This window comes from Ciconia boyciana, chromosome 8 (genome assembly GCF_034638445.1).
Source record: "Ciconia boyciana chromosome 8, ASM3463844v1, whole genome shotgun sequence".
NCBI classification, from domain to species: Eukaryota; Metazoa; Chordata; class Aves; order Ciconiiformes; family Ciconiidae; genus Ciconia; species Ciconia boyciana.
This window is the reverse complement of record NC_132941.1, coordinates 3,560,799-3,577,638: the sequence shown is the minus strand read 5'-3', so window position 1 is coordinate 3,577,638 and position 16,840 is coordinate 3,560,799. Positions and strand designations below refer to the sequence as shown.

General features: G+C 48.1%; 1 protein-coding gene across 1 annotated transcript in view; it reads right to left on the bottom strand.

The window, feature by feature from the left end:
* Positions 1 to 16,840, bottom strand: part of IGDCC3 (immunoglobulin superfamily DCC subclass member 3) — a 106,031-nt gene that overhangs the window by 33,341 nt on the left and 55,850 nt on the right. Inside the window, exons 3-5 of the mRNA XM_072871139.1 lie at positions 10,052 to 10,196; positions 7,170 to 7,300; positions 1,480 to 1,617 (exon numbers count right to left, since the gene is read on the bottom strand). Of these exons, the coding sequence (XP_072727240.1) occupies positions 1,480 to 1,617; positions 7,170 to 7,300; positions 10,052 to 10,196 (414 nt within the window). The remainder of the gene's footprint in view (positions 1 to 1,479; positions 1,618 to 7,169; positions 7,301 to 10,051; positions 10,197 to 16,840) is intronic.

Here is a 16,840-nt window from a genome sequence, read left to right as displayed (position 1 = left end):
TGTAATACTAAACAAGATCTTGTGATGCTTTGGACAGGAAACATTCCTGCTGAAGGGGAGGGAAAATAACGGGATCTCTTTCTCATTCAGTAGCTCTAATTCTGCTGCTGTGCTGCAAAGCAGTGTGGAGAGGGTATTTATTTTTGGTGGAAGGCAATGCTGAGCTCAGACCGTCCAGACAAACATCGCACAAAGCTATTACATCTTCATTATTGCACTGCTCTATAGAGACAAGTGTTTTGAAGAAGGTAATAAGCACTTATAATTAAGGCAATTATAAAGTAGTTTATTATAGTTGAGCACTTAATGTAGAGCCGCCTTGTGTCCAAGAGAACCAAAACAGTGATACAGCCTATCTGGGGAATTTTTAAAACAGCATCAATCTGGCGGTTATGGCTCTGGAGGAAAAAAAAAGTTAGTGGCAGACACAAGCTGATTTTACAAGCCACCAGAGGATGCAAGCAGGAGGGAAAACATGAAGAAATTGTGCAATTGATGCTAGATACACGTCCTCGTGCCCTGGCAGATGGCTCTGGAGTGGGAAGTGGCCCTTCCCATGAGCTGGACCCTGACCCTTGGAGAGCCACGGGGGTGAAGTCCCACATCCAGCACAGCAGCATGAGACAGGATTACCCCTGTTTGTGCTTCCCAGCTACCTTGGGGGACTTGGGGAGATTAGCGTTCCAATATGACATGACCTTGCGGACCACAAGGGCTTGGGAAATACTAACCGATCCCAACCCCACAGTGCGCACAGGCGGAGTTACAAACTCTGGAAGATAAACCAAAAGCCATCAGCTCTTTGCTCAGCACAGATTTCTGTAGGGCAATGGAAGTATCGCTCTGAGGAAAATAGTTTCCGAGCTTCTATCAAAAAGTTTGAACCTAAAATAACCCTTGCTTTCAGACTGGGAGAAGCACGGCACTTTGTTCTTCCTCGCTTGTATGATGCCATTAGACACTGCCTCTGGTTTCCATGCTGATTAAAAAAAATATCACGGACCCCAGTAGCAAGCATTTGTTTTTGCAGAGCTTCAGACATGCTACTATAAACACTCTCTTCTCCTCAAAATTTTTTTAAAACTCCCTGAACAGGCAGCAAGTTTCTTTCAAGTCTGTTTTACGTGAAAGATGTGTTTGTGTATGATTTTGCTTCTCTAGGCCAACAGTGGTGATGTTTTTGATGCAGCTGAAGAAGATGCTGTCACTCGAGAAAAGATAAAATTATCACCTTTCAAGAAACATCTACAGGTTTAACCAACCCACTTCTCTAATAGGTGAAAACAGGATCTTGGCAGAGAGAAAAAACAAAGCGTAGACATGAGGATAAAAAGCACTTCAAGCCTACTACAATTAACTTCAGTGGGAAGGGAAAGGATGAATCACTTGTTGCATAAAATAGTCAGTGGCACCTACCTATTTCCCATGCGATGGCAATGGGGAGGAGGAGGAGGAAATCCCAGTCAGCCCCGGGCTTACCTAGGCGGCTCCAGGAGACGATGGGCCGGGGATTGCCCGTTGCGATGCACTCCAGAACAGCGGTCTGGTGCACCGTCAGCGTGAGGTTCTCTGGACCGACGAGAATCATGGGGTCCTTGTAAACGGTGGAGTGGGAGCCTGCAAGGACAGCATCATTGTTAAAAGGCATCTGATTCTCTCTTGTTTAATGGAAACACCAAGGGCTTCATGCATCCTCTAAGTACAAATGATGTGGCTGGTGTAATCCTCAATAAATTTGAGATGCACATGAAACAAGCACAATGTTCACGTGGCAGTCACATTGTCTGAACGTGTTTTAAGTGTGCGCTGATATTCCTGGGGAAAACCCCTCAGCCAACCGGCCCAGCCGCAAGCAGCCCTGTTAACACCCAGATATGGGCAGCATAAAGAAGGAAGAGCGCCGTGAACTGCAGAGAGCAGATGTGCCGGAAAAACATGGTATATAGGGGGGACACAAGCTGCAGGACAGCTTGTGCAGACAGAAATGCAAATAAATGAAGGAGTTGCTTTATCTTTCAGCATCTCAGGCCATAAAGTAATCCATGCAGTCCACAATGCCTAGATCTGCCTCTCTGCGAGCACCCTCTCTTGCTGCTGTTGTAATTTGCTCCAAAAGCCCTGTCCTGGGACACAGAGAGCCACGGAGGTGCCAGTCCCTGACTCCTGTTGAGGATCTTTTTTTGAGAGGAAACTCAAGGAAACTCCTCTGATGACTGCAGCCCACAGGGTGGTCATTTCCCTGCCTTTTACAGCACCCCTGTCCTGGCCCACTCTGGTGTAACTGGCTGAAGGGTGAGCATGCATCCCATTGCTCTGATATAATCGTGATACAATCATTGCTAACGATGCAATCACTAATGGTTTATTTGCACTACAGTAGCACCAAGTGGCAGCAACCAAGAATGAAACCCATCATACAAGATGATGCACAGACCCATAATAAAATAAAGCCCTGGCACAAGGACTCTGGAAACCAGACAGGCACAGGATAAGCAAAAGAAACCACATTTCACCAGACAGGGGGAGACGGTGGGACAAAAACATCATCCTGTGTCAGGTATACCACAGCTGAACCCACATCTCCTGAGTCCCCAGAACCTTATCCCTGGACCAAAGCTCCCTTCAGCCTTCACTCCCATTTGTTGGGAGCAGGAGAGGAGGAAAAAAAGGAGATATTCTCCAACAGGAACACCGTTGGATAATCTCTGCATTAGCCTTCTCCCCATTTCCAGCAAGAGCTGGGTTATACTCCAGAAATGCTGAGGTCAAGCAGTGTTTAAGGAATTTCAACAATCTGACAGCTGCTGCTGGCAAAAATGCTCCGTACACCTGTGGAGAGAAATACTTGGGCTGGTTGTCTCCCCCCGTGGAGGAGAGGGGCACAGGGAGGGGTGGGGAGCTGAGCTCTGCCACAGGCCGGGCTTTGCTGTAGGGACCATCCCACGCTGACTCCTGTACGTGGACTTTCCGATGTCCAAAAAGCTTGTTAAGGAGAAGTGATCCACCAAAAACTATCTGCAAGGGCTTTTCTCCAAGAAAAAATTTCTTTTCTTCCTACGCTTTTTAGCATTACCCTTTGACAGTAGCTCAGGGGCTGAAGTCAGGGTGTTAGCAGGGGGATTTTGCTGCGGTCCAAGGGCAAGCACAGATCAGAGCGGCTCGTTTGTTAATCGTTCCTACAGGGGCTAAATGGGGAGCGATAAAGCGATTCAGAGGTTGTGTCTAAATGGGCAAAATCCAAGAAAAATCACCGTGTCAGTGTGACTTAAGAGCTGACTTTCTCACTAAACACATTTCACTGCAAGCCATAAAATGCAGATTTTTTTATGAGAACCAGAATGCACAATAAATTCATATGACCGGCTGGTTAACCCCAAGAGAGCTGAAAAACAATACCTTCCCCCTCAGTACCTTGGAGTGCCTTTAAAACCCCTGTAGATTTATTGTTCTAAATCACAATACTAAATGTTCATGCTTAGAATAATACGATATTATCATCGTATTATATAGTGATTTCAATATTTCAAAACACAGAAAAATGAAATGAATTGTTCAAGGTCACCCAAGAATATCAGTAAATGGGAGCTGAGACCAAAGCAGATTTTCTAAAACACTCTATTTTGACAATAAAATATACAAAAAATCACACTCTTTGATTTATACTCTGAGTCCTAAATAGGCATTCTGGTTTTTGGGTGTGGGCTCAGCTCCCTGAGTTTGGCCAAACCCTGCCCAGCTCTGGAAGTGGCATTTCCACTGTTGCTCACCTTCTCCTGCAAAGGCCACATAATGGTCCCGTAGATTTGCTGCTGAGCCCAACACCCACAGCAGTGCCAGCTCCAGGGCCAGAAGGGACGGTGACCCAGCAGGGACATGGTGGTCAGATGCCAGCACCATGCAAAGGGGTTGACCATGCCTGACCATCGAGAAGGAGGTTTCCTACTCCAACCAGAAAAGCTCTTTGATGCAGGGTCAGGAAGGAAGGAGTGACAAAACGAGGGACTCGTGGCAGGCAAGTGCTGCTGGAGCACAACAGGGTTCAGGGCGACGTGGGGAGGATCTGTTGTGAAAGGGAAAAAGGCTCTAATGATGCACGTGGTCCCCAGGGACGCTGCCAGCAGCAATCACGGCAAGGATGGGGAGGTCCCTGGCACCGCCAGGAGTGACAGGCACTCTAGCAGGCATGGGAGCTTCGTCGGCATGGGCTGTTAGATCTTGATCAAAAGGACAGCAGCAGAGAGAGCTGCAGCTCGAAGTGAAAAGGTGTCAGCGCAGAGAGGCAGGCAGCCCCTCGGGAGCATCTCCACTAAGCAGGCACTTGAAAATAATCAATCAGTAGGGCTGGAAGACATACCCATGCCGCTCGCTGCCGGCAGCCCCGCCACTGCTGCCAGCAAGAGGAAGGAAAGTGCTGTGAGCAGGCTCCTTCATCCCCCGCAAGCAGCCATCCTCCTACTCCTCTCCAGCTGGGCTGTGGCAGTGCCCTGCAGGGCAGCAGCTCCCAGAGCCCATCTCCATCCTCTCCCTCCTCCCTCCCCAGCCAGGGCTCAGTTTGGAAACCCCGGTGAGGCAGAGCCGGTGCTTCTCTGTGGGTGAAGCCTTGGCTGAACTTGCTGCCTCATTAAGAGGAGAGGGAACCCTTCTGCCACGATGAAGAGCAGAGAGCACCATTCCCTTTAGCCCTCTGCACAAGAGGGAGGCAATGGAACGATTTGCAAGATTACTTCTTACCCTATCATGCCTAATGACATGTGCACAACAGCACTCAGGTTAGTTCAGTATTTATTGATAGAACACCCACACCAGCGAAGCAACGTCCCTGTGCTACCTCTGCAGCACACCATAGCCTCTGCCAGTGTGCCAAAGCCTAGGGTTAACATGCTAGCACATACCCGCTGTCCTGGTCTAACAGATATTTGTGTGCTCTTAGCAAACACCACAGAGCATAAACCTTTTTCATGGAGGTTTAACCCAGTGCAATGGGTTTTCCATGGGCTGAGAGCATGCGAACGTCCCGTTACGGCAGCTCTGCTGACATGCAGTCACTGAAGCATGGTCCAAGCCCTTGCACAGACACTTATACACGGTGCCCGTATTCATCATCTGACTGCTTTAAGGAAGAGAAAAACCACAAACATTTCACAAACAGGAAACCTGGAAAATATCCATCTGAAATTAGGGATGGTCAGATGAGAACAACTCACACTTTCTGCCCTGCAAGAAATAATAACTCAGACCAGTAAACTGACACAAAGAACTTCACCATGTTGACAATTTACTGTTCTCTTTTCCCTCCACGCGGCTACTGTTCACCTAGATCAAGAAAACAGATAAGTAACAGGCATCAAAAGCTCCCAGGTCTTCCAGAACTGGTTAACTTGCTTTCTTTCCCCATCAGACTTGATATACACAGCATCGCTCTTTCCTCAGCTTCACCCCATTTCACACATTCTGCTTTTTTACAGTTGGCAGAGGCTAATCTGACATTCGGTACAGGCATTAACTCTCCTACTCCAGAATCACTGGCCAGGCAGCCGTTTCGGAGGCTGAAGGCAGGCTGTGAGATACGAGTGTACGCTGGCAAGCCTCCAGCCACCGTGTACCAGCAATGATGTGTATCTGACGGACAGGAGGATCACAGCTCACGGAGGGGAAGACCCTTTGCTGCCAATAAAAAAAGCTCACAGAGAAACACATACCCAACCAGCCCTGCGCAGATTTCCCTTGCCTCTTATCTCCAAAATTGTCATCTCCATTTCCACAGGGAATCTAGGCTGGTCCCCTACCCAAGAGCCATGGATGCACCACCGCTGCTGTCACAGGGCACTGCAGTGGGTACCCAGCATCCCAGCGAGGGTCTGACCTTCACAGAGCCCCGTATCTCAGAGGCCACCCTGCCAGCAGGACAGAGCCACAATTTGCAGCTGACTACTTCTTTGGCACTCTTATCTTCTCTGAAGGTAACCCACAAATGCTCTGAAATTCAGGAGAAGCAAGCTGCCCTGTTTTCATTCAAGGAGGATGAGCATATCAAAGATATTTCTAAGAAGAGGGCACAAAGGCGTCGTTCACTCCTGGCTGCTTGATCAGGCTGGGTCATATGATTTGACTTAATACTTCCCACTTCCTTCATACTAGGAGCAGCTACTGAAACATCAAGGGAGACTTCTGAAGCTAAAAGAGTTTCAAATTAAAAAGACTGACAAACGAAGAAAGCCTAACTAGAAGGTGACAATCTAACATCAGGTTTAGAAATTGGCTGCTGAGTTATTGCTCGAAGGAGCTCCAAGAGATCAGCTTGGGTCCCACACAGACAGCTAATGGAGGATGGGCAATGGGCAGGTCAGCAGAGGGTAGCACAGCTATGGAAACGTGGTCGCAGTGTATTTGCACCCTAATCCTTCCTTCACTGTTCCCAAAGTCATCACTTCCACGTGACATTTTGTGTGCTTTCACAAACAAGCCAAACTTGTGCACATGCAAAGTGTGGATGTGGGTTGCTTTGGTTTCCCTTATAGCTTCATCACATCCTACCTCACAGCGTGAAACCAAACAGCAAGTATGTGATTTTGGCCCTTTTTTTTTGAGAGGAGATCATAAGGCACCGTCATTTCTTCAGCTGGAGCTTTCAGAGGTGAAAACCTGTTTCTGCCACTGACTTCAAATGTGGATGGAGAACCAAGTCAAAATTCAGCCTGGGGTGCTCAGGGCTTCTCCTTCTCATCTTCCAAAGCAAGGTTAGCCCGCTTCGGTCGCAATGCAATGCTAACAGCCTACAGAACATAATTCCCCCATTAGATAAATAATTGATCACCCTGTGTGCTGCAATTACTTCCAGAGTGGGCAGGTCTTATAAGGAAATGATGAATCTTCCACATTTCCAAAATAATTTATTTAATGTAAAGCTGCTGTAACTCATTTTCTCACCATCCTCCCTCTACCCAGAAACTAGCACTAATTTACAGGCAAAGAGACAGGTTTATCTGCTATCAAATGGAAAGATCTGGCAGGAACTAATAACAGTCCAGAACAAGGAAGGCGCTATGGCTGGACAGAGGGATGCTTCTCAGTGCTGTTAGCCTAAAGCTCTCTTAAACTGTCCTGGTCCAGACTAGCAGCAGAAGGAAAACAACGGAAAGACAGCCAGGATAGTGTTTATTGGTACTAACCTGACACGGTGAGTCTGGCCTCCCGGCTGAACTTCACATTAGCAATATTGGTAGCAACACAGTGAAAAATCCCACTGTCTTCTGCTCTCAGTCCCGTAATCTGGAGGACCCCCTTGGGAAGCAGCGTGTACCTGTGGGAAGAGAAAAGCAGAAACACAAACTTGCAAAGCAGGACATGATGTGAAAGCAGGCTGCACACCCATCCAGGTGAGGCAGGCTGGCTCCCTGCATCCCAGCGCGGAGCTGCCAGTACCGCCTGAGTGATGCAGCCCCCGGCAGGCTGAGCCCACGCTTATCATTGCATCAGTTCTTTATTTTTTTGGATACTGGAGCCTCTGGTCTTCTTTTACAGGCGGGTATGTTCCCTTTCTTTATCTTCTGATGCAGCCTTGAGAAAGGATGACTTTTGCTGGAAGGCTACAAAGTAGGTGCTTCTTACTTATCTGTGGAAAAGCTTTGGCAGTGCATTTGCCTGTGAACCCAGCTGACGTGGGAGTTATCACTCATCGTCTGAAGCACAGTGACCGTGGACAAGCATCACGGGAAGCGCATGCTCCACAATCCCAGGTCCAGGTCCAGGACTCAAATCCACATGACCTTAAAACCTCAAATGCGTGGAAAGGCACGTTTAAAATAGATATTGAGAGGGCACAGATAAATATCAATAAATATTTTATATATTTAAAACATAGGTACATTTAAATCATGCATGCATACACACATATATGTATACATACATTACAGGTTGCTTGGCAACTGTGTGTTTAAATTGGCTGGTAGTAAGTCATTACACTGTGATGAGTTAATAATCCATTTCCGTCTGGAAGATGAAGAATATCTTTTTCCATATCAGCATATGGTTATGTGCCTATAACCTGCTCCCTGCGCTGGGTTCCAAACACGCGGCTTGGTGTTGGTGGCAGCATGACAGCAATCAGTTTTACACGTCCCGAAGTTGATTGCAATCTCTCTGGGACTTTAAAATGCCCATTGTTTTGGATGAATTATACCACAAGAAGCCTTCATTTTTGTTAACAATCTGCCCACAGCATTAGAAGATTCAATTCCAAAGCTATTATTCTGCCTTCAAAGCCTCCAAGTGCAAGACTCGGCATACAAATTTATATACAATTTATACGCAGAAATGCACAAAGCGTGATTAATGCAGAAATCCAATTCAGTTAGAGAAGCAACCCTCATCACCCGGGCCCGTTGGTGTCAGAGATTAATCTACTGAGCTGATAATAAAAACCTTCCCCAGTAATTTTACTCCTACAAAAAGCCAAATCTGTTCAAAATCAGGACACTGAACATAGGGAAACTGCTCCTAGCCCACGTTCTCCAGGGTTTGGGCAAGCTCCCTGCCCTGGTGGAGAAGCAGCGGGGATGAACGCAACTTGGAGCTCTCTGAGTTGGAGAACAGTCTTGGCTCCTCAGTCTTGGAGCTCCTCAATCTTGGAGCTCCTCAGTCTTGGAGATAGAAGTCCTGGTCACACTCAAATCCCTGCCACGTCTCTAACAATCTCCACACCTGTGACCCTGAGCTCAAGTGGAAAGGAGCAATAATGCACGAGAGACTTCAAGGGAACTTCACCTGCCCTGCAACATCTCATCGGGATGCACGCAAGGCGTCAGGCCCAGTTCCACACCCCTTACTTCTGCTTATATCACCTTGGACCAGTTGCCCTGCTCTAGCACATCCCCAGTTTAGCACTTGTGTGAGTAAGAAGCCTTCAGAGGAGATCAAGTTTAACGAATCAACCCTGTGCTGGGCTAAAAAAAGCTCAGATGAAAAACGCAAGGAAAAACAAAACCTGACAGTTGCAGTTTTCCACGGCAGGGTTGGGCCTCTTGGGTCCTTCTACTGTAAGTTCACCGCAACGCTGAAAAGGTCAGGCATTGTTCCAGCCCTCGTGTTTTCTCCTGCCTCCAAAGCACCCAACCACATTCTGCTTGCAGAAGTGACATTTTTAAGAATAGGGGCTTTCAGGAAAATATTTACAGCTTCCTGGTTTTGCCTATTCCCAATGCACGGACGTCAATTCGTGATTGAGGTGTGCTGCGACCGATTGTCTCCCTTCATTGGTTGTGCAGCTCCCGAGCTGCAGCTGGGACCACCGGAGGCTGCCAGCACGGAGCACGCGTTTCCTGCCACCTGTCCTCCGCCAGGCCCCACCGCCGCTCGGAGGATCAAACCGTGATGAGGGATGTTTCCGACGTGAAGGGAGTAGCCTGTCAAACACAGGAAGCGAGGACGTGCCGTCCCAGGTCTAGGCTGGGGAAGGGGGGCAGCTGGGGTTTCTCTTTAGGAGGGTTGCGTGGGAAACGGCAGCCCAGGGCACTGCAGGATGCTCTCTGCAGAGCTCCCCTGCCACCACACACAAGGGAGTCCACCTGGGAAAGAAAGTCTAGCAGCCACGGTATAATTCAGTGCTTGCAGGAGTTCAGGACCCACATGGAAGACCCTAAGTCACGGATCTGGCTCAGAAAGAGTTGCACAGAATGGAGCCACAGAGGGATGATGGATGGCAAAGCTATCCCAGCTCTACTAGGATTGCTGGGTGGACTCCTCATGCTGGAAAGTAAACCTGGAGGAGAGCTGATCGGGGAAGGTCAATGCAAGCCCTTGCCCCCTCCGAAATCAGCTAACGGGGTTTATCTAGTTCTCTTGAGAGATGCAGTATTTCTGCACAGTGTTTGGCCAGAAGGAGCCCAGACAACCCACAACATTAACTGAAGGACCCTTCCATGGCAGAAACGCTGGCCAAGACCCTCAGCCCCAATCAGCTGGGTCCTAGCACAACTGTGAGAGCAAGAGCAAGCCTGACCACCTTTTTCCACCTGGAGAAAGGACAGCAGTATGTGGTTTGGACAGGTCCTACCTTTCATTGTCTGTGTTGACCGGCATGCGGTTCTTTTGCCAGAGGATGACCGGCTCAGGCAAGCCATGGATCTGGCACTGGAATCTGGCTACGCCACCTTCCTCCACCACTGCGTTCTGAGGGTGGATGTGGAAGTCGGACATTGCTGGAAGACACAAAGAGAGACAAAAATATTCATATGTGAAAAGAGATCCACCGCCAACAACTTCACATGACCTAGAAACACCCCGATTTCCCAGAGACAGCAAATGGGATTGTAATGCAAGAACAGAAGGCTGGTTTGCAGCCTAACCTCATGGAGAAACAAGACTAGCAGCAAGTTCTTGCTATATATCTGCCTCTACACATTGAACTGATTGACTCAACCAGGACAGGAGACGGTGCTCCATGACCCATATGGTCCACAGCAAGGTCTACTGGGGCAGCGAGATGCACAGACACCGGACTGGCACTTATCGGAGGTCATTCTCAAGAGCTTCAGCAGGCTTTGGATCCAAGTTCACATCAGAAAAGCGATGTCTATCCTTGCTGTTGCTGCTAATATCTTATCTGCTGTAAATATCCTTCTGATGTACATGGCTTGACTATTTTGCTGAAATGACCAAAAGAGCTCCCAGATACCCTAGTAAAACTTACAGACCTTGATTTCCATCTCTGTTTGGCACATGCTCCAGCTCATTGCATACTCTACCTTCCAGCACCGCAGAAGGAATGGTCACATCCCCATGCTGCGGAGCAACAGGCTTCAGCCGATAGAAAGAGCAGCTGCCAAGAGCTCAGCAGCTCAGTAAACCAAGGCTTTTGGGGTTGGGACCACCTGACAGCAAATGACAAACCTCAGCGTGCCCACGCAGGATGAATACAGACCAGCCTGTTTCAGCACAGCCACAGCTGTAACCATTGTGCGGAAAGACTCCAGCATGCTGTTAGAGCTACATAAATAATACAGTAATTATTACTATTAATTAATTGGAAGGTGCTGCCTGTTGACTCTGCAATAAACATATTCGAAGCTAATAAACATCCCAGTGGTTATTTAGCTCATGATTCATTTATAGCGCTGCATCCACACGAAGATCTCTCACATTATCATACAAAATAAACTCCAAGAGAGCCCCCCGCTCTGCCACCCCAGCCCGATAATACCCCTTTCCCCAGCGAGAAAGCCTCGTTCCCTTTTACATGCGTCAAGTGTAATGAATGTACCTCCGCTAAGGAACAAGCTGCATATGTGTCAGGGCAGCTTAATCATTCATCTGCAAACTCCAGTTGGGCTCAGGCAGATGGGAGATGGCCATTAGCAATCATACATTAAATATGTGTTGCATTAACCCGCACTGCTCCCGCAACCACTGCTCTCAACCCGCTGACTGCAGATTTGTTAAGCTGATCGAGTAACACGGAGCAAAGCCCCAGCCCCGCACGGCCATAGGGTTGGGAAGGTTTTGCAGCCGTGAGGGTGGGATGGGCAGCCAGCCCCACACCGGGATGCAGCAATGGGAGCAGGACCAGGAGGTGGCTGTGCAATGCTCCAGCCAGATGGGAACGCACCAGCACAAGGCAAAAGAGCATGCAATAATATATTTCCTTTTCCCAAGAGGAAAGCTAATGCAAATATCCTCTCTGGTAAGGGATGGAGCGCAATGGTGGAATGGCAATTCACCCAATTCATAAACATTTAGCCTTGAAATGAGACTGCTCATGGCCCAGAGCACTCAGCCATGTGGGAAGGAGCCCAAAGGCTGCTGGGGGGTCTCCCAAACCAGGTGATTTCCCTTCCAAGATGGCAAGGGATGCTTCAAAAAATGGGGGGTCCAGATGTGCCCATGGCAGGAGAGCTCGAGGGAGCCTGCAGAATATTTCAAGGCTGCTGCCATTTGGAGGTCCAGGCCAGGGCGAGCATCTTGCAACCAAAGCTTGTGAACTCTCACCAAGAAATGAATCCCAGAATTAATGAGAATGACACAAAGCTCATTAATAAAGGAGGAAAAAAAGGCAAAAAAAAAGAGCAGAGATTCAGATGCCTGCAGGAAAATTCCTTTCAAATGTACAGATGCTCAGTGCAGAGGTTTTTCAGTGGCTGACAGGGCTGATAAGAAGAGGGAGGTGTGAATGAGAACAGCCCCAGCACAGACTTCGCTCTGCTGGCTACAGAATTCATTGCCATTCCTTTATTTCAATAATATCACCTCTTATAGGTAAAACTGCAGCAATAACCTCTACTCTTAAAGACACTAGTATTAATATTTATCATGAATAAAACATAGGAAGTTATAAATAATTCAGTTATGAGGATGTTAAGTAAAATATTACTCTTCAATGACCCTATAACATGGCTTTGAAGCACAGTTTTATGTTAAATGCCTAGGAAACACTGTGACCCTTGCCAAGACCAGCTGGTTTGCAGAAGATGCATTAAAAATTCATGCACCAAGCTACAAAATGCTATTTTTTTTAACACAGGTTTACAAGTTTATTTACAGTTGCAGAGACAAAAGCTTTTGTAGCATCTCCTGTAAAACAGCAACAAAACTTGAACGCAAGTGATTACCTGGGATGCTGTTTTCAGCCTGGAAATAAATCACTGGGTGTAAGGAGAGAAGAAGGATAAGAGCACAACTGCTTTACAGGGCATTGATCGGAGGGGCTAAATCTCTGCTGACCCACGTGAGATTTTTATATCTGTCCCAACCGACTGAAGCAAACTCATACAGCGGAGTCCTTGCTCTTATTCGTCACTTATCTTTCAGCAGCAAACGCCAGGACCCCTGTTAGCAGCCAGGCGCTATTGTTTCAGCGGCCATGGAGAAGAGCTGCACACCAGCCCGGGTGGGGTTGGCCAGCAGCCAGGGAGCTGCATCTCATTTCTATGCTAATGGCCATAATCATTTTAAAAATAAATACATGCAATCACAATATTCACCCTTGAGCTCCTAAGAGGGGAGGCACCCTCTAATCCATCTGCCCATAGTCTCTGTCGTCCAGCAGTGCAGCATCCAGGTGCCAACGGAGGGACTGGTGCTGCCCCAGGCCCCTTTTTACTGTCATCAGATGGGGTGAGTGTCACCCTGTTCCCATTAAACTTCCCTCTGCCATCACCATGTGTAGCACGGTACCATCCACACACACAGTGAGCATAGGGTAGTCATCAAGTTGATTTTCTATCAACCTAAATCATGTGCACACTCATTGCTCCATATTGATGCTCCAAGCCACACTGTCTCAGTGCTTCTGCTATCATCACACCTGGATTTTGGCCATGGTACACACAGGCTGGCACAGGGCAGGGAAAGATAAAACAAAATGGGCTCACAGCAGATGGGGAATGGACCCAGCAGCCCTCCCACGCTGCAGACATGGGTGCACCTTCTCCCAAAGACGTTGGCCAAGGCTAGATTCAGGCTGAGTTGTCTACTGCCACACTAACGCATGAGGCAGAGGAGTTACTCTTCATCTCTTCTTCCCCCATGTTGTATCATGGAGGACCTCAATTAGGATAAGGCTGAGTCGCAGGTGAGGCTCTTCCCTAAAGAGAAACCCATGCTTGGGATCTCCCACCAGGATGCAGCTCCCAAAGGCACGTCCTACCGACATAGTGCAGGGGAGCAGCAACTCTTATCCTCATCCATATTCACAGAGGATTTGTTCTGGCAAACGAATTTTCTGGGTCTCCCCTATTCGAAGTGCAAACACTCTCTCCATCCTAACGGGCCCTGTGGAAAGGCCAATGGAATAAAAATGAAAATAGGTATCGAGTGAAGTTTTCTTTACTCCATGAAAAACTAAATTGAAACCATTAGTGGCCAATCCTTTTTTGCTCAGTACAGCATTAGTGCTAAGCCAGAGATTGACCTAGATTTGATATAGAAAAAGAAAACATTAACTTGGTATGTCAAAGCAAATCCCAGGCCTGTTAGAATCATTAAAACGCAAACATTATTATCAACTGCAGGCACAAGGGGAGGAAGAAGACTTGAAAGATTCAGTGCCAAGCCTGGTGTTAGGAGAGTATTTGGGAAGCCCAGCTAGTTTTGCAATCACATTGCTTTTCACTTTTAAATTACTTATGGGGAAACAGATACCCAGGTTGGCTCTGACGCAAGAGGATGCTGGGGAGGAGCTGAGCATCCTCACAGACACTGACGCCAGGCAGTCACAAACAACAGCCCACAAGCAAAGACCCTTTCTCCACATTTCTGTCACCAACCTGTTAAATTCAGACCTCTTCCAATGCAGGCACGTGGTTAAAATGCCTCAAAGTTAACACAGTACAAGGAAAAACAAGAGTTTAATGGGGACATGCCTCCAGTACCTGGGGTCCCAGACATGCCTGCCAAGGAGGGCAAGCTTCGTTAGCTCCATTACAACTGATGAAAGTGAAGCCAGGGAGGCAAATGGTTTGCCCAGTGTGAGAGAACAAGCCATGGGCAGACCCAGCCCCTTCTAAGAGTGGCTCTATCCCGATGCTGGCGACAGCTGCTGATTTTCATACTGAATTTCCCAACTTACTAATAAAATTGAATTTCCCTTCGGGTCAGCAGAAGTCAGGGTTGTTTTTAAAACACAATGACCACCATGCCTATTAAACCCAGACCTAAACCACTCTCAAATCAGGCTGACAGCTCCAGCAGAACCAACCGTCGGAATCTGTGAGATTTATTAAGCCCCCATCCTCCCTGGCACCTCAACTTCTTTCCAAACGCTTTCCCTGCCCCAAAGCAAGCAGAGGGATTACATCCGCTTCCATTCCCTCTTGGCTTAGGAGACCTTCACCATTAAGTTAGCAACCTGCCGGAGAATATTTTCAAGGAGGACATCAGGTGAAGGCTTAGCAGACACAGGTTTCGTATCTGCTCCCCTCCATGCTCCAGAAATGGAGGATTTCCCTGCAAGAAAGAGCTGGCACAAAAGATGTGGGGCGTATGGGCACCACAAATCCCATCCTCTCCCCTCTCGCCCCTGCTTTCAAACAGGGACGCTTTCCCCAGTCTTTAAGAAGAAGACACTGCATCGTCTTTCTCTACATTTTTTTAAAGATGCATTTTTATAATAGAAATAGAAAAAAAGCCCACGTCACAACAGCCCAGTGGCTACTCCAGCTGCAGAGCAGCCTCTGCGCCTGCGAGCCGGCCCTGCGTGTCTAATGATGCTATTGTGCGAGGTTGTTGCTGAACTGCCATGAGCCCAATTTTGAATGCAAGTTGCTTTGTGCATAGTGAAGCGTGAACAACAGTGCCGCCCATTTATCTATTTAATTCTCCAGGAGTAGCAGGAGCGGGGGCCTTCGCTCACATCTAAAGGGAAGAAAAATCGCCTTTCTCTCGGCTTTGGAAAGGGAGGGAAATATTAAAGACCAGCCGTGCCTCTCCCAGCACAGAGGAAAATCCCCTCTGCCCCTGCCCACTAATCATAGTGGTGAAAATCCCGAATCTCTATTGTCTGCACCGGGCCTCAGATCTCAAAAGAAAATGGGCTGCAAGACTCAGGACAGTTTGAAGCAAGAAAGACATTTTGGAGGAATGTAGCTCATTTAAGAGAAACCAAAATACATGGTGAGATGAGAGAGGGAAGAAGCCCCATCTCGTTCTGTGCTGGGCAGATGTAGAAGGAAAGAGGGTCAGTCCTGCACGCTTTTTATTTGCAATATTTGCAAACAAATGCTTATTCCTCTTTTGCTTTGGCTGTCATTTTCTCCTCCCGGCGCTGATATGACTGCTCAGAGCAGGGACGGAGGATGGTCCAGGCTCCCCGCCCTCTCTGCATTTTGCATCCTCGTGTCTCTGTTGTTCTCACACTCAATCAAAGCTGAGTGAAATAATTTAAACAAGATTGAGAAGACACCCCATCAGACCGACTTCTCTGGTTGAGGAACAAAGTATCCACCTGGCCTGTTTTCCCCCCCCTGCCCTAAGCCCCTGGGATGGGGATGAAAGGGAGACAACTGAGCTAATGCCTCACAGTGGGCCACAGCAGCTGCCCACAGGACGGAACATGCAACAGATATTTTACAAGAGGGGGGGGAAAAATCTACCACTTCTTGACTCAAGTCCACCAGGAGGCAAATTGTTGGCTGATCTGGGACTGTGGCTTCTCAATTTTTTGCATAACACATGAAATGACTGCGAGCCAAATGCAGCTCAGGTCACCTCCCCGCCGCACTGCAACAAGCAGCACCGATGGACTCTACCGCCCCATGATTTACTGTTTGTTTTGGTGCTTTGAGAAGCAAGTGGAAAAAAGCACAGAGCCCTATGGGGGCTGCTTCTGTGTAGGGATGATAAATAACCTCTGAAGGTAATGAGCACATCTCCACTGCACGCAGACCGCGAGAGGAACAGGGTCAGAGGGAACGTGCTCAGGGGTCCCTGGTTGCTCAGTTGCTTTACCCACCCTGTATGAGCAAAGGACCAGGGCTGGGAGGAGAAGGACGGGTCATTCCTGCGAAGGTCCCTGCAGGGACTTTATCGTGGCACCTGGAAAACCTTCGAATGCCTGTGCTGCAGCTCCAGTCCTCTTCCTGAGGCTCCCTTGAACGTGCTTCTCATCACCAGCATGCCCCAGCCTCTCCTGCACAATCACACGCGCCTCCAAGCCGGTCTCCCAGTCCTAAAGAATGTTTAATAGATTTATGGTATTGATTATAGCTCTCTTACTGGAAAAATAACTACAACACCATCAGTTGTTGATGCAGGGGTACTCGCCCGTGAGTGGGAAAGATTTTTGTCTGAATAAAAGCAGTCTCCGAGCCATGCATGGAAATAAACAGGGGCCATACACCCCAAGGGCTGT